Genomic DNA, 18,355 nt, shown 5'->3' with positions numbered 1-18,355 from the left:
AATTTTCCTCAGCTAACAACACGAGTAAGCAACAGCTAAATCATACAACCCCATATGTGAAAAAACAATATTCCTCTTGAGGTGCTTTCATATTGTGAAGTGGAACACAGGGAGAGAAACATGCATTCCCAGTCATTGTAACCTTCAACATTCTCAATGAGGTCATGGGAAAACACACCTTTGAAAGCACTTTTGATGGCCACTCTTAAAAGAGGACGACCATAGAGCATTCTAGTGTTGAACTGCACCATTTTAGAAGTTTTTAGCATTGGCATGGTTTCTGGGTCCTTGCTATCTGGGATCCTTAGGATGTTCCTACCCATTGAAGTTGACATTTTAAAGAGTTAATACAGTGCATTCGGAAAGTTTTCAGACCCTTCACTCTAAACTTCATTAAATATATATGTTTTCCTCATCAATCTACACAATACCGCATAATGACAAAGCGAAAACAGGTTTTAGAAATGTTTGCAAATGTATTATATATAAAAAAACAATACCTAATTTACATAAGTATTCAGACCCTTTGGTATGAGACTCGAAATTGAGCTCAGGTGCATCCTGTTTCCATTGATCATCCTTGAGATATTTCTACAACTTGATTGTAGTCCACCTGTGGTAAATTCAATTGATTGAACATGATTTTGAAAGGCACACACCTGTCTATATAACCCTAACCCACAGTTGACAGTGCATGTCAGAGCAAAAACCAAGCCATGAGGTCAAAGGAATTGTCCGTAGAGCTCCGAAACAGGACTGTGTCAAGGCACAGATCTGGGGAAGGGTAACAAAAAATGTCAGCAACATTGAAAGGCCCCAACAACACAGTGTCCTCCATCATTCTTAAATGAAAGATGTTTGGAACCACCAAGACTCTTCCTAGAGCTGGCAGGCCGGCCAAACTGAGCAATCGGAGGAGAAGGACCTTGGTCAGGAAGGTGACCAAGAACCCGATAGTCACTCTGACAGAGCTCCAGAGTTCATCTGTGGATTCTACAAGTTGGAAATGTTCCACAGGGATGTTGGCCCATGCTGACGCGATGGCATCAACGGTTTCTGCAGAATGGAAGCCGGTACATCACCGCCACCAGCCTGTACCGTACCAGGCAGGATGGGTCCATGGACTCACGCTGCTTTACGCCTAATCCTAACTCTGCCATCAGCATGACGCAACAGGAACCGGGATTTGTCGAACCAGGCGATGAGGAGTGGAACCCGATGTGGTCGTCTTCCCATCTGTGATAAGGATCGATGAGATAGTGTTCTGCACACCACTGCTGTACTGCGCATTGTTATTCATCTGTTTGTAGCTCGCCTGTTAGCTTGTACGATTCTTGCCATGCTCCTTCGACCTCTCATCAGTATATACTCAGTTAATTAGGTACACCCATTAGGTACACCCGGGTCGGATCCCCCTTTGCCTCCAGAACAGCCGGAATTCTCCGGGACATGGATTCTACAAGTCGGGACATGTTCCACGGGGATGTTGGTCCATGCTGACGCGATGGCATCACGCAGTTTCTGCGGCTAAGAAAGGAACGATTGGAAAATAATTTTGGTTCCAACCCCTGCTTTAGAGTGCAATAAAAATAGAGTACGAGCAGTTTTACTATGACTTCTGCAGTGCATGGCCAGATTAATCAAAATATGAATTTGGAGGGCAGAAATGATTAAATATTAAGGCATTAGACCGCTCACTAAAGACATCAGTCATATAAAAGTTATATTTAAATCCAAAATGGAAAAATATATGGGGGTTTGGAAATTATGCAGACATTGACGGAAGCAACAATCTATCCGCAATATTAAAGCTGATCCACCCCCTAAAAAAATATATATAAAAAAAAAAAAGTCTAGAGCCCTGGGGGAAAAAAACATTTTAAAGGCCTCATCAGAGAGCTAATTCAATGCTATTCTACACATTTGTCCGTGGGGCAGAGAGAATGCTGCAGTGTAAAGCATAAAGTACAGTGAATTTATGTTCAAAACAACATTCTTAGGTAATACAAGAATTGAGTTGATTATTTGTGTCAGAGGCGGCTGGTGGGAGGAGCTATAGGAGGATGGGCTCATTGTAATGGCTGGAATGGAATTAATGGAACGGAGTCAAACATGTGGTTTCCATTCCAGCCATTACAGTGAGCCCATCCTCCTATAGCTCCTCCCCCCAGCAGCCTCTGCTAAATGTGACTGCCAATATCTGTGTAAACTAGGCCCATGCTGTGCATCTAAGGGTAAAGATTTAATTTGAATGAATAATATTACTCTGTGTTGTACCCTCAACTTTTTCCAATGATCCCTTGCCCAAAATTCGTTAAATCTGTTGTTTATAGCCATAAAAAAAATGAAATAGTAACGTTTTACACACACCGAGTGTACAAAACATTAGGAACACCTGCTCTTTCCATAACATAGACTGACCAGGTGAATCCAGGTGAAAGCCTTGATCACTTATTCATGTCACTTTTTAACCTGTCTCCTCCCCCAATCATCCACAGCGATTGAAGTAGATTTGAAGAAGGATTTTTAAGTATTTTCTTCAGCCGTTTAGTTTATTAGGTACCGTTCACGAAAATGGTTCGCTCGTACAGAGAGTGAGTCACTTGGCCTTGGCTTGCTATACAAAGCAGCCCGACAGGCGGTGTGAACTGTAAATGATACAGTATTTTGTGATCAGGCAGCGGACCCCTTGTAGTACCTCCGCTGACCCCCAGGCGTCTTTGGGCTAGGCTACTTTGGATATTGAGGCTCGGATTTAAGTAGGTATATTATTGGTGGATTTTAAGTGTTTTTGCGTATTGATATTAGTCTATCCCTGAAAAAAAGTATCCTTAGGTTGATTCAACCTATGGGATTTATTTTAACAGAAGAGCTCAAATCAATAGTTTGCCATGAATTGACATGACCAAAGTTTCGTTTCTAGACCTACTGTGGGCTACGTCACGCTAGATGGCGATAGTGCTCTATCTAGTGAGGCGCTCGCTCCTAAAGTCATGACAATTGTATCACGTCTCGCACATTAGCCTCATTGAACGTAAAATACTTTTTTTGTTGATGAATCAGCTGCCTGACCTCCGTTCGTATTCATTTTGGTTGTTAATTACCAATATATAGCATAAGTTAATATACATTAATATAAATATCATATAATTTCATATAAATTGATAATTGCAACCAATAGGCCAATTGATTAGAATTCGCCTATTTGCATGTAGCAACACATGCACATTGGTGTGAGCGTTCGAGAGGAATCGATGCCTGCGTTTTTTGTCGGCTATTATGCAGATAGTAGATGTAAGGCTTATCGATGTCGTCTCAGATGTCTTGTTTACAGACGTTGATTTCAATCATAACTGATTCATTTAATGGACTCTTCTGGGCAGATGCATCAGAATGTGACTGCTTAAATGTTGCATTCCATACAGTTTCTGTGTAATTTATGCAACAGATAAATGGTGTCGATGCTGATAAAGGGAGAAGGGGGGTATGCGGAGAGAGGGTGAGAGAGAAAGAGAGAGAGAGAGAGAGTTGGGAGACCAATCGCTGCCGGTGGGTGTTTTTTGTGATTCATTTGGCGGAGACGCGCGCTCGCTGCTTGGCTGGATGGCTGCATGCGCTGTCCCTTTCAGCACCGAAAACCAGAGGCGCGTGCATCTGTGAGTGGGTTGCGAAGGCGCGAGGAACCCTCAATCAAGTCACGGAAAAGCAGGTAGGCATTTTTTTTAAACTACATATTTCGTTTCATAGATTTCGTATGTCTGATAAGGTCCCATCAAACATCATTCTTCCAGATTTCCCCTATCTTCCTCTATCTGAAGAATCCATCGCTCCTCATCCATCTGCATTTTTTTCTCCCTCATTGTTAAATTAATTACCCTCGATGGCTCTGCAAATTAGCCCTTAAATAACTATTTATCCTTTCATTATCGATATGCATAGTTGATGTTGACAGTCCACTGTATCGTCAATCAGTCGTGACCTGTAGCTAAATGAGAGGGTTCAGGGTTGGGAAAGGAAACTGCTGAGCTCCGCAATGAAGTTCCAATATTGACCCAAAGGAATGCGCTCTCTGCTCTGTTCCGCGCGCCAAGAAACAGCATCCCCTCTGATGGCATTTAGGAATGATCCATACATCTGATCTCATCTGTCGCCCAAACGTCGTATTTTGTGATAGAATTCATTATAATTCATATGGGATAATTAGATGAAAATAATTGGGATATGAATGGTGTGATTTTCAGAGCTCACTGAATAAGGACGCACTACTTCACACACATGAACGACTCCGTCTCAATTGAAAGACTCAAAATGTTATATTGAACTTGAATTAAAAACATTATGTCTTGATAATGTTTTTTTTAATCTAATTATATGTAGCCTAGCATGAAGACATCATTAGGTCGTTATTTATCTTTGGAGCACAAAACAGATTTGTATTCCACAGCAGCCTGCTTCATGCCACTGCTTTAATCAGTCGGGTTGAGGCTGGTGGTGTATCTCACGTTGAACCCTATCTATCCCCGCAACAAATCATACTAACACACCACTTCCACCACGTCTTCTGTAAGGAGTTCCGTTGCTTCTCTCATCTAAAAGAACGGGTCAAGGGAATTGTAGGATCACAAGTCAATTTAGGGGGGGACCGTTGGAGGGATTTGGGATGTGTTTGATTCGTTCCCGTTTGTCGGTGTCTTTACCTGCCTGTGATCTGAATGCAAAAAAAAACAGATGTCATATTCAACGGGTGCGGTGAGAGGTGGGAAACGAATGGGGAGGAGGAGGAGGAGGAGGGAGAGGAACGGGCGGGGAGAGGGGAGAGAGAAACGAGCAGAGGGAGGAGGAGAAAATAGCAGAGAGAGAGAGAGAGAGAGAGAGAGAGAGAGAGAGAGAGAGAGAGAGAGAGAGAGAGAGAGAGAGAGAGAGAGAGAAGAGCCATCACTTTGTGGAAAGAGCAGTGTGCTTCCCTCCCAGAGAACGTATCTGTACACGAGAAAACCTAATGTAATGACCGGTAGAGCGGATGGTGCAGCCTGACACCTAGTGATTGGTGTAAATTAAAAAAGTGAAATGTGCCAGCCTCTGCCTCGCAGGGTAATACTCCCTTCATCTTACTGCCAACAATAACGATCACACTGCTGGAATTTCTACCGTTCTGTCAATTCTCTCTTATTAGTGAGTCACACGTTCCAAACCGAGCAGGATCGAAAGTTATAACGTTTTATTCCAGAAGTAAAATAAAATAGTGTAAAATAAATCAATATGTTGAAAGATCCATTCTTACACTGTAAACCCCAAGCCATTATTAACTCAAATACTTCTAGTAAGTTGAACTCAAAGTCAATGAAAAGTCATTATTACTTAAAATGTTTATGTGGTACTGACTCAAAACTAAATGAGAAATCACATCAACTCAATTTTTTTTTAAAGTTATAAATAACAACAACATAACTTTTCCCCAGCATGCTCTACTGCAGGTCGATTTTTAAAATTTGTTTTTAATATCTGTGTTTTTGCATGTAGGTTGAGGGATGGATTGATAGATAAATCTTATGCTAAATAAAGATAAGGTATTATTTTACTAAACTAATCTAAAAAAAAAATGCACCCTTTACTGAAATGGTTATTCCAGTTTAATTGATTTAGATAGTCTCCTTATAATTTTCCTGATCCTTGCAGTCATTGTGAATGCAGAATGTTGGTGAATAAGAATTCCAACTGTTGAATAGCCTATCTCTGGCTGGTTTCCAAATAGGAATTACGCATCACTTTGCAAGCCAGCATAATGTGACTTGAGTCAGAAATTGTGGTTGGAAGATTCCTGGAAATCTGTCAACCAGGATTTATTTATTTTTAATCTGGGGAAGTAACTGTCATTTTGTTCAACCTCTAAACAAGGCCTTATGTATTGTCATAAAGAGTTTAATTACAATAACATTTGCCTAGGAACTCACTTGGTGATGGCCACAGGAAGGAAATTGAATGAATTCAACAACCATGTCTCTGTCATTAACAATACAGTCATGGGTGGTAACTACAATTCACTTGAAAAGGCAAGGCACACTGGGAAATTATAGTGGATGCGTGGCTTAGTGGGGGCGTTACTCAAAATGTTCAAGCTGATACAACTCAAATCTGGAACCCCTACAGGCTCACAGTGACTATAGTATTGAATAAAGACTACACAATTACTATACTCAAATATATTAAGTGAAATGGATTTCCTCAAAGGTTTGGCGTAAAGACAGCACACTGGGGTGTACAGTGTACGCATGAATACAGCCTGAATAGCCAATTAGGAATATAGCCTAAGTATAAAGGTGCACTGTTTTATATGAATATGTGTGTGCCATACCCAAGTGCATTATATATATTTTTTTATTGTTAAAGTGCTTGGTAAAGTGCTACAGTAATGTTATCCTTTCAAGGTAAATGACTCATGTATTTCCTTAGAGTATAGTTAGCAGCCATAGGGACTATACACTGAGTGTACAAAACATTAAGAACACCTGCTCTTTCCATGACAGACTGACCAAGTGAATCCAGGTGAAAGCTACGATCCCTTGTTGATGTCACTTGTTAAATCCACTTCAATCAGTGTAGACGAAGGGGAGGAGACAGGTTAAAGAAGGATTTGTAGGCCTTGAGACACTTGAGACGTGGATTGTGTGTGGGTGCCATTCAGAGTGTGAATGGACAAGACAATATATTTAAGTACCTTTGAACGGGGTATGGCAATAGGTGCCAGGGGCACCGGGTTTGGGTTAAGAACTGCAATGCTGCTGGGTTTCTCACGCTCAACAGTTTCGCATATGTTTCAAGAATGGTTCACCACTCAAAGGACATCCAGCCAACTTGACACAACTGTGGGAGGTATTGGAGTCAACATGGGCCAGCATCACTGTGGAACGCTTTCAACATCTTTTAGAGGCCACAACCCGATGAATTGAGGCTGTTCTGAGGGCAAAAAGGCTGTTCTGAGGGCAACTCAATATTAGGAATGTGTTTTTAATGTTTTGTACACTCAATGTATGTGAAAGTGCTGGATGTGTGGAAAGGTGATATTGATATGTGTGGAAATATGGGTACACGGAGGGGGAGGTAGGGAGAAATATTGCCACGATGTCCCGAATATACATTAGGCTATTTATATGCAATGATGCAGCAGTTCCCTAGCATCTCAGCATCCTAGAAACGCGCAGCCGGTTCAGCCCACACAAGCATACTGCGCAGCATCTGTGCCTTTTGGAACGCACACGGACGCGCGCAAAAGTGGTCATGTCACGCAGGAGGAAGTTTAGACTTATTTAACCAATACTGCCATATGTACAGTATCGCTACGAATGTGAAACTCATTGATATTTCCACATTGTGTTGTTATTAATATGCTCTTCTATCCAACTCAGAAGAATATCCACACATTTGACTATTTTGGGGAAGCGGGTGTGGTCAAACCATTACCGATCAAACACACTATTAGGAAGAGCTCTGACGAAGGCCGCGAGGCCGTTACGTAAGCTTATTAAGTATCAGTGATACTATCAAGAGCAGTGTGCGGTTTCCTTTTTCCTTCATGATATGAATGATAAAAGTTAATTAGTGGGCTACAGATAAACTAGGCTGGCCAGTGGATATTATATTTTGAGGTAAAGAGGGCACCCAGTAATCTAATCTGATTGGCCAGCAATGACATCACGTCCATTCGTGAAGGGCATTCAAAGCGGGAATGAGACCAGCAAGAAAACAAAGAGAGTTAAACCAAACCTGCTCCACTCACATACTAGGATGGCTTGCTACATCATTACTGTACTGTTTCTGATGACAATGATTATGTAGCTGAGGTGACACCTTCCAGGTTTTGATTCCAATGCAGCTGTCAGTCTAACAAGTGGAGAACCAGTAGATGTTCACTGAATGACTGAATGATTACACACTGAGTAACCTTCACTCTGTCCACGTGAATAATGCATTCTGGAGCTTTGTTGATGTGTTTGACAGGCTTGGCACTTTGTGTTTGACATGCTTGGCACTGGCGGATAGGATGGACTTGTCAGTGGAATAGGATTGGCGGTTGTGTGTGTGTGTGTGTGAGGGGAGAGGTTGGCTGTACTGTGTGTGTGGCAAATGCTGATCTCTCTTGCTCTTGAATCTAGAAGACAGGTGTTGCAGCATGAACAGTGATTTGTGAATGCCAGTGTGTGTGTGTGTGTGTGTGTGTGTGTGTGTGTGTGTGTGTGTGTGAGGGAGGGAGGGAGGGAGGGAGGGAGGGAGAGACTGTGTGGTGTGGTACCCAGTAGATGGCTGACTGAGGCACTGACTGCTTTGTGTTCTCTGTGTGTATCTTGCAGGGTCTGCTGAAGATGTGAGTTCAGGATTATCATCGCTGCAGCTGCACTCACCTCCTCTACTAGTGTCTCTCTCTCTCTCTCCTCTACTGGGACATGCATGCCTCATGGGCCCGGGACATCTTAGAGCGGCCTGCTAACTCCTTCCCAAACTCCTCCCCCGGGGGACTGACGCTCTTTCACCTATGATCCCGCCCACACTCTCCACAGTAACTTCTCAGTAACTCCTCCCACAACCGCCATCCAACTGTTACCATGGCGTTGTCGGAACCCCAACGCCTTCCTTCCCTCCTCGCCGCAGGCCACTTCCTTTTCCACTTCCTTACCTCATGTTCCTGGCTCCTCCCCCTGGCCTTCCCTCAGCGAATCACGGACCCCGCCATCGGCACTGCGCCCAATCAGGAGTACGCCCACTCCATCCGATTGGAAGGCGACATCATCCTGGGTGGCCTGTTCCCGGTGCACTCCCGGGGGGGCGGTGGCATGCCCTGCGGGGAACTGAAGAAGGAGAAAGGGATCCATCGTCTTGAGGCCATGATGTTTGCCATCGACCTGATCAACAAGGACACGGAGCTGCTCCCCAACATCACCCTGGGGGCCCGGATCCTGGACACCTGCTCCAGAGACACCTACGCCCTGGAGCAGTCACTGACCTTTGTCCAGGCCCTCATCGAGAAGGATGGCTCGGACGTACGCTGTGCCAACGGCGACCTGCCCATCTTCGCCAAGCCTGATAAGATCGTGGGGGTGATCGGGGCGGCGGCCAGCTCCGTGTCCATCATGGTTGCCAATATACTGAGGCTGTTCAAGGTAAGGACACTGGAACGGGTCTGGGTTGGTTTCTGGTTGGTCTGGTTAAGTTTGACTTGAGTTTGGTTGGGTTAGTCAGACTGGGTCTGGTTTAGTTTGACTTGGGTTTGGTTGGGTTAGTCAGGCTGGGTCTGGTTAAGTTTGACCTGAGTTTGGCTGGGCTAGTCAGGCTGGGTCTGGTTTAGTTTGACTTGAGTTTGGTTGGGTTAGTCAGGCTGGGTCTGGGTTAAGAACCCTGCTAGTTTCAGTGTTGGTGATGGCATGGTTTGTGTTTACATTGATGTCGGAGCCATACCGTGGATATTTGTGTTGTGTTCGTGCGGATACTATTGCACTGTGTGTGTAGGTGCGGAACACCAGCCACTGTGTGTTGGATGTAGGGGCTCTCTTTGCAGTAAATGGAGCATATTGCCGGCTGCCAGGGCCTGGACTTCATCATGTCTATCTCCCCTCCTCCTCCTCCTCCTCCTCCTCCTCCTCTTATCCTCTCCTCCTTATTGTTCCAGCAGGATATTACCCTGACCTGTGTGTGTGTGTGTGTGTGTCTGTCAGTCAGAGCCGTTATTGTGTTCTCAGCCTGGCTTCTGACATTGATTCTCTGGTATTACACACGGAGACGCCACTTCAGCCAGCCGTGCTCTCTCACTACTGCAGGCAGATCAAGTTCAATTGTGACAACCAATTAAAATGCAATCAATCTTGTTGAAGAACACTCCACTTCACTCTGCCCCCCCCCCCAGCCCAAGAGACTGTGTGTGTGTGTATGAGGTTTTGGTCATGGGAGTTTGATCTATGCTAGACTGGTCTAGACTGGGCTCTCTAGAACATGAAGAAACAATGAAATCAATTACTGTCTAGGGTACAAAAGCCAATTAATGGGAGAGTGGTTGGAACAGAGGAGTGTGTGTATACGAGCACAAGAGTGTCTGTGTCGCCGCCATCATTAGTCGAACAAGGTTGATCGATGCGAGCGCAATGTGGAAATATGTGCCTCCTAATGATCCATGTGACGTTCTCAGCCGTACACCTTTATCTTCTTTCCCTCTCTCTCTCTCTCTCTCTCTCTCTCTCTCTCTCTCTCTCTCTCTCTCTCTCTCTCTCTCTCATATTTATCATTTTTCTCACCATATCACTGCCCTGGTTCTGTGTGAGTGGCAGTGCTGTATTCTAACTCTGTGCATAATAATATTAAACATGATTTAGGGAGGAGTCTGTCATGGAAACGGCACACACAGGGACTTGAGTTTGGGTCGCTGCACAGAGCTCTCATTTTTCTAATAGGATTTAGAGCAGGGGATTGGTAGGCTTGTGCGTGTGTCTGTCTGTGTGTTTGCATTGTAGCATTTGTGTGTGTGTTTGTGTGTATGTATGTATACACTGAGTGTACAAAACATTAAGACATAATATTGGGTTGCACCCCCCGACCCCCCGACCCCCTGTCCTTTGGGTGGTGGACCATTCTTGATACGGGAAACTGTTGAGCATGAAAAACCCAGCAGCATTGCAGTTCTTGACTCAAACTGGTGCGCCTGGCACCTACTACCATACCCCGTTCAAAGGCACTTAGATCACCCTCTGAGTGGTGCACATACACAATCCACCACCGACTCTGGTTGAAGTGGATTTAACAAGTGACGTCAATAAGGGATCGTAGCGTTCACCTGGATTCCCCTGGTCAGTCTGAGTCATGGAAAGAGCAGATGTTGTTCATGTTTTTTTACACTTAATGTATGTGTGTGTGATAATGTGTGCCTCTGTGTGGGGGTGTGTGTGTGTGTGTGTGTGCATTGTAGCGTATCTTTGTGTGTGTGTGTGTGCATTGTAGCGTATCTTTGTGTGTGTGTGTGTGTGTGTGTGTGTGTGTGTGTGTGTGTGTGTGTGTGTGTGTCTGGAAGGATGGATTGTGCTCCGTATCACATTACTATGTAGATGCACGCCCAATTTTTCAGTTTTTGATTTGTTAAAAAAGTTTGAAATATCCAATACATGTCGTTCCACTTCATGATTGTGTCCCACTTGTTGTTGATTCTTCACAAAAAAATACAGTTTTATATCTTTATGTTTGAAGCCTGAAATGTGGCAAAAGGTCGCAAAGTTCAAGGGGGCCGAATACTTTCGCAAGGCACTGTAGTGCATTACCTTTGACCGAGGCCCATAGGGCTCTGGTGAAAAGTAGTGGACTGCTTAGGGAATAGATGGGACACAGACATAGACTCTCTCTGCCTGTCTCAAATAAGACGAGAACCCAGATGCACCTAGCAGACACTACCAGAATGGTGGTGGTGGAGACGGGGAGAAATGAGATGGAGGATGGATGTATGGACGTTCCAGCCCTGGATACCCCAACCAGACACAACAGTTTCCCTCCAGTAATCCTTCCTCCTTGCTGCTCCATGTTTCACCCCCCGTCTCTCTACAGGGCAGGGCTGGTAGTGGACACAGACTGTGGGTATCTCCTCCCTCCGTTGCCCCCTGTAAGGCAGGTTAAACAGGCTAAACAGGTTAAACCTGTCCTGCCTGCCTGCCTGGTTGGGTATTGATTGAGAAGCTCCTGAGGGGCCAGGTTGGTGATTATACTGTTGATTATTAGATCTATGGGACTCTGGATCACTGTGTAGACAGGCTCGGGATCCATTCTGTTTCAACCATTTAAACTGAAGAAAAGGCCAGATAGAAAAAGGAACGTTAGTGATGTCTTTGCCCATCATTTCCCGTGCTATTCAAAATGCATTTGTGTTGGGGAGGAATACTGTGTGTGCAGGCGTGCGTTGGTGCGCGAGTGCATGTGTGTGTGTGTGAAGGTTTAGTAGATAACGCGACACTCCAACAATGCAGCCTCTGGAGCAGTATTATCTGCTGCCATGGATGATATTACCCAGAGTCTCTGTATTACTGTGTTACTGTATTCTGATAGGATGAGGAGAAGATCGTTTCTCTGTTACCTGAGCTGAATTTCCTAGTCTGTCCATGAATCTCTCTGCTCCCATCTGGCCAAGAGGTAAGAGGATAGAGGGGGTGTAAGGGAATGATCATTTCAGAGTCTTGCTGAGAATCAAATTGGCGAGAGCAAATATTTTCAGGCCCCCGGAACATCATGCACTCTGTAGTTGAACTAAGAACACGTTGATGAAAGAGGATCATTTCAAAGACTGCTCAGTGGATTTTTAACAACATTGTGTTCCTCCATAACACTCCGAAGACAACAATTAGACTGGAATGGAATTAACAAATACATGCTCATGAGTCATACATGGCACATAGAAGTCATCGTGAGGATTTCGCCCTCTGCATTGAAGAGTTTAAAAGACACGAGTTACAGACGACCAGAAGGCCAGAAGGCAAGACTTCTGAGGATGTGATTGGACAGGTCCAGACAGAAAGTGGGCTAATATGTGTCTGTATTACTGTGAACTGAGTTAGGAAGGGAGAGAGAGGGAAGAGAGAGCGATTTAGAGACGGAGAGAAGAGAGGGATAGAAGAGAGAGATTGAGATCAACAGAGAGAAATAGAGAGAGTGTCTCTCTCAGGAGTCTCAGGACTCTGATGATTGTGCTGTTGATCTCCTTAATGATGAGAGAATTAAGTGGCTGATAATGAAGCCAGAGGTTCTTCACATCACAACAACAACAACAACCAGGAGATCTCATTAGAGAGGAGCAAAAGACTGCTTCCCAAATGGCACCCTATTCCCTAAGCCGTCCACTACTTTTGACTGGTCAAAAGTAGTGCACTACATAGGGAATAAGGGGGACACAGACGTAGACTCTCTCTGCCTGTCTCAAACAAGATGGCCGCCACACCACAGAGAGCAAAGACCAGGCCCTCACTAATGAGGAGAGCTCTAATTTTCCGTCTGAAATTATTTCTTTTCAGCCAAGTTGACGTACTGATGATTCATCAAACGAGCCCCGCTGGCAACACACTCATGACCACACACACACACACACACACACACACACACACACACACACACACACACACACACACACACACACACACACACACACACACACACACACACACACACACACACACACACACACACACACACACACACACACACACAGTTTTTTGAGTGACGTTTGTTTACGTGGTAAGTTATGATGTGTCTACCAGTTCCTCCTCAAGCTCTTTGAGAGTGAGTCGAGGTCACCAGAGTTTGTTTTCATAATCAATCGGATTGTGTGGTCGGGGCATCTATCCCTTTAAGAGAATGGGGGTAACAAGTGTTATTGGGTCAGGTCTGTAAGGAAGTTGTGTAAGGGGTGAGAGTACTGTGTTTGGGCTAAGTGTGTGTAACGCGTTTGTGTGAGGAGATTGTGAAATGGGTGTGAATGAAATATATGTGGGATTGTCAGGAGTGTATTTGGGGTGCATGTGTTAGGTTTGTGTGTTTGTCTGTGTTTGTGCGTAGATGGATGTAGGATGTGTGTTTGAGGATTGTGTGAGTCTTAAAAGTCTCTGTGAGGAGTGTTCTTGGTCTGCTTGTGTAAGAAGTGTGTGTTAGTAGTGTTCTTGGTCTGCTTGTGTTAGAAGTGTGTGTTAGAAGGGTTCTTGGTCTGCTTGTGTAAGAAGTGTGTGTTAGTAGGGTTCTTGGTCTGCTTGTGTAAGAAATGTGTGTTAGTAGTGTTCTTGGTCTGCTTGTGTTAGAAGTGTGTGTTAGTAGGGTTCTTGGTCTGCTTGTGTAAGAAGTGTGTGTTAGTAGGGTTCTTGGACTGCGTGTGTAAGAAGTGTGTGTTAGTAGTGTTCTTGGTCTGCTTGTGTTAGAAGTGTGTGTTAGTAGGGTTCTTGGTCTGTTTGTGTAAGAAGTGTGTGTTAGTAGTGTTCTTGGTCTGCTTGTGTTAGAAGTGTGCTTGGTCTGTGTGTGTAAGAAGTGTGTGTGTGTGTGTGTTAGCAGTGTTCTTGGTCTGTGTGTGTTAGAAGTGTGTCTGGGCTGTTCTCTGAGACTTGTCACCTGCCTCTAAGGGGGCCCCCAGGGTTGAGAGGAGGAGTTGTGTAAAATGACTCCGTAGGCTGCCTCTTATAAACGGCCTGTCAGAGTGACACACTGCAAAACAGCTTTTGCCTGAGAGAGAAACTGTCTGGTTATTATTATGCAGTATATCTCTATGGGTAGTCCAAGCAAGGATGGTCAGGGCAAGTGACTGCACTGTGTTATGTCTTCTTAACGTTATCCTGTCTATCGACGGTATACGGGTAGTCAAATCAAGATGGTTGCATGGCGTGAACAAGAGCTCTGTTTTTTGTTGCTGAACAACATAAGGAGACAGGTGGACGTTTGATACTCAGTGGTTGGTTCTCTTGGTTGCGATGAGTGATGGAGTAGTCCCAAAGGGCAAACCTCAAGCTAAATCACCCTCACCTCTATACTTTCCAAGTTATTTGAAAATATTCTAATTCTGGACTTGACCCAGCTTACTGTCTCCTAGGGCTTTGTTAGAATACAGGGAACGAGGGGAACGAGAGGGTTGGAAGAGAATGAGGGGAAAAGTAGGGAATAAATATGAACTCTCCTCTCTTTTCCCAGCCTCCTGTCCAGAGGGAGCTGTTTCTACGTTTTATCAGCACCCCCAGAATTATTTTTAAAAGGATTGTGGGAAAACATGGAAACAACATTAGTGGACGAGGAGAGAGAGCTGAAAATAGGCTGTGAATACTTAAACAGAGGTTAAATGGTGGTCGGCAGCTCAGCACTATGGTTTGCATCATTCACAACTACAGTTGCCAAATATCTCTAAATCTAGTGTATAGGACCTGTTTCAAATGATCCCCTTTACATAGCTACTTCATATTCACACTCGCTCTGGAATGGGAAAAATATCCTTTCTACTGTATTCCGCTAAGTTCAACTGTTCAAATGTTCTTTTACTATAAAATCATATCATATAAAATAATGTCAGGGGACTTATATCTTGCCTGCTAAATGAACAAGCCTACAGCCCATAGCATGGCACATAGCCAGATAACATACGGTAGGCCAACTCATATTCTGTTCTTCTGAAATACATTTTCTTCATATCATAATGTTTCTCTCGACCTGCCTCAAATAAATAGTGGATTTACTGTGGTGGTGTTGAATCAGTTGAGTTATTAAACTTTTAAAAAAATGTAGATGTTCCAAATGTGTGCATCAGCAGCTTGTTTGTGTGGAAGCCTGGAGATGCTAAACGTGTTTATGTTAATTAACGGTCAATTACCGTGAGACCGGCAGTCTTTAGCCTGACAATAACCGGCTGACACAAATTTCACGACCGCCACAGACCTAGTGTAGACTTCGGCTTGCCGACCAGAAACATAAGACCGGAGTCCGAAACGGACTAAAACGTCACAAAATGTTGTCATAATATATGCACTCTCCTGTTCCCCCGGAACCCATTTCCGGACTCGTCATCAGGATGTCTATGTGTATTCTTCCTCTCTACTATCCCTCTACCACATATCCCTCTGTCAATGGATGGATTTGCTGATGTACAGCGCCTTCGGAAAGAATTCAGACCCCTTGACTTTTTCCACATTTAGTTACTTTACCGCTTTTCCCAAAAATGTATTAAATAAAAAGAAATGTCCTCAGCAATCTATACACAATACCCCATAATGACAAAGTGAAAACAGTTTTTTATTTTATTTTTTGCAAATGTATAAAAAAAACGAACAGAAATATCTTTACATAAGTATTCAGACCCTTTGCTATGAGACTCTCAATTGAGCTCAGGTGCATCCTGTTTCCATTGATCATCCTTGAGCTGTTTCTACAACTTGATTGGAGTCCACCTGTGTTAAATTCAATTGATTGGACATGATTTGGAAAGGCACACACCTGTCTATATAAGGTCCCACAGTTGACAGTGCATATCAGAGCAAATACCAAGCCATGAGTTCAAAGGAATTGTCCGTAGAGCTCAGAGACAGGATTGTGTCGAGGCACAGATCTGGGGAAGGGTACCAAAACATTTCTTCAGCATTGAAGGTCCCCAAGAACACAGTGGCCTCCATCATTCTTCAATGGAAGAAGTTTAGAACCACCAAGACTCTTCCTAGAGCTGGCCGCCAGGCCAAACTGAGCAATCGAGGGAGAAGGGCCTTGGTCAGGGAGGTGACAGAGAACCCAATGGTCACTCTGACAGAGCTCTAGAGTACCTCTGTGGAGATGGGAGAACCTTCCAGAAGGGCAACCATCTCTGCAGCACTCCACCAATCAGGCCTTTATGGTAGAATGTCCAGACGGAAGCCACTCCTCAGTAAAAGGCACATGACAGCCCGCTTGGAGTTTGCCAAAAGGCACCTAAAGACTCTCAGACCATGAGAAACAAGATTCTCTGGTCTGATGAAACCACGATTGAACTCTTTGGCCTCAATGCTAAGCGTCACTTCTGGAGGAAACCTGGCACCATCCCTACGGTGAAGCATGGTGGTGGCAGCATCATGCTGAGGGGATGTTATTCAGTGGCAGGGACTGGGAGACTAGTCAGCATCGAGGGAAGGATGAACGGAGCAAAGTACAGAGAGATCCTTAATGAAAACCTGCTCCAGAGCGCTCAGGACCTCAGACTGGGGTGAAGGTTTACCTTCCAACAGGACAACGACCCTAAGCACACAGGCAAGACAACGCAGGAGTGGCTTCGGGACAAGTCTCTTAATATCCTTGAGGCCCAGCCAGAGCCCGGACTTGAACCCGATCGAACATCTCTGAAGAGACCTGAAAATAGCTATGCCGCATCGTTCCCCATCCAACCTGACAGAGCTTGAGAGGATCTGCAGAGAAGAATGGGAGAAACTCCCAAAATACAGGTGTGCCAAGCATCATACCCAAGAAGACTCGCGGCTGTAATTGCTGCCAAAGGTGCTTCAACAAAGTACTAAGTAAAGGGTCTGAATACTCATGTAAATGTAATATTTCAGCTGTTTATTTTTAATAAATTAGCAAAAATTTCTGAATCTGTTTTTGCTTCGTCATTATGGGGCATTGTGTGTAGATTGATGAGGGGAAAACACAATGTAATACGTTGTAGAATAAGGCTGTAACCTAACAAAATGTGTAAAAAGTCAAGGGGACTGAATGCTTTCCGAATGCACTGTTTTTGCAGAGACTGAGGGAATATGTAACAGATAGGTATATCTACTACACGAAATCTGACCTCCATTTTCACCCAATCCACTTTGAGACAAAAGAGCGGGTTCTTCATAACTATCTTTAAGAGCAGAGGTGTGTGTGTGTGTGTGTGTGTGTGTGTGTGTGTGTGTGTGTGTGTGTGTGTGTGTGTGTGTGTGTGTGTGTGTGTGTGTGTGTGTGTGTGTGTGTGTGTGTGTGTGTGTGTGTGTGTGTGTGTGTGTGTGTGTGCGCGCGCATAGCTATAGAAAGAGACTGGCGAGACCCAGAGAGCAGAATAGGAAAAGGTAAGAAAGCCTCTAAACTGTGTTGGCCTTGTCCATGTATTTTTAACTGTCTCTGTCTTTTTGGATCTGTGTGAATAATACATAGAGGGAGAGAAGGAATAGCCAATAAGTGTTCGAGTTGAATAGCCTTTGTGGCAGAGCAGGGCCCCACTGCGCCTCAGGGGCAACCCCTCTTTCATCCATCCTTCTCTCCATTCCTGATCTCTCCATCCCTCCCTCCTTCACAGGCTACCTGGGGACCTGTGTGTGACCGAAGACGTCAGTAAGCTTCAGTTTGAGTGGCGTCTCGCCGAAGTCGACTAGGCGAACCGAAGGATTGCGTTTGCATACTCCCTTAAAGGGACACTCCCCACCCAAAAACTATCTTTTGGAATTGGTTTCATTAGTCCATTGTTGACGTAGTCCCAAAATGTTTTGCGTGTCACCAATCATGTGTTCAACACATAGAACTTTCAAAATACAGAAATCATCCCTGTACGATGCATTTTGCATACCAAAGGTTTTTGGTGCAGTATTTTTCAATGAAGAAATGTGCATGACAACGAGTCGTCTCTCGTTGAATGACAACAACGACTATTGAAGAATCCCTACCGTTGACCAATCACTGACGAAAGGGGCGTAGACTAGGGCTGTTGCGGGACCGTATTACCGCCACACCAGCAGTCATGAAGTCATGACCGCAGTAAAATTCTATGTGAATGTAATCTCTTATGCACTCTGGACATGTGTTAGTAGCACCCAACTCACTAATCATCAGGTCCCGAATGGCCTGGTACTCAGGACTCTATTGTCCCTCTAATCACTCTGAC

At 44.4% G+C, this 18,355-nt stretch overlaps 1 protein-coding gene across 1 annotated transcript in view; it reads left to right on the top strand.

Moving 5' to 3' along the window:
• The first annotated feature begins 3,556 nt into the window (after positions 1 to 3,556).
• Positions 3,557 to 18,355, top strand: part of LOC139378698 (metabotropic glutamate receptor 8-like) — a 221,568-nt gene continuing 206,769 nt past the window's right edge. The window contains exons 1-2 of the mRNA XM_071121113.1: positions 3,557 to 3,709; positions 8,346 to 9,152. Coding sequence (XP_070977214.1) covers positions 8,598 to 9,152 — 555 coding nt within the window. The 5' untranslated portion in view covers positions 3,557 to 3,709; positions 8,346 to 8,597. The remainder of the gene's footprint in view (positions 3,710 to 8,345; positions 9,153 to 18,355) is intronic.

The sequence above is a fragment of the Oncorhynchus clarkii genome, chromosome 21, assembly GCF_045791955.1.
Source record: "Oncorhynchus clarkii lewisi isolate Uvic-CL-2024 chromosome 21, UVic_Ocla_1.0, whole genome shotgun sequence".
Taxonomy (NCBI): Eukaryota; Metazoa; Chordata; class Actinopteri; order Salmoniformes; family Salmonidae; genus Oncorhynchus; species Oncorhynchus clarkii.
Note: the sequence above shows the minus strand (reverse complement) of the source record. Positions and strands in the feature narration are given on the sequence as shown.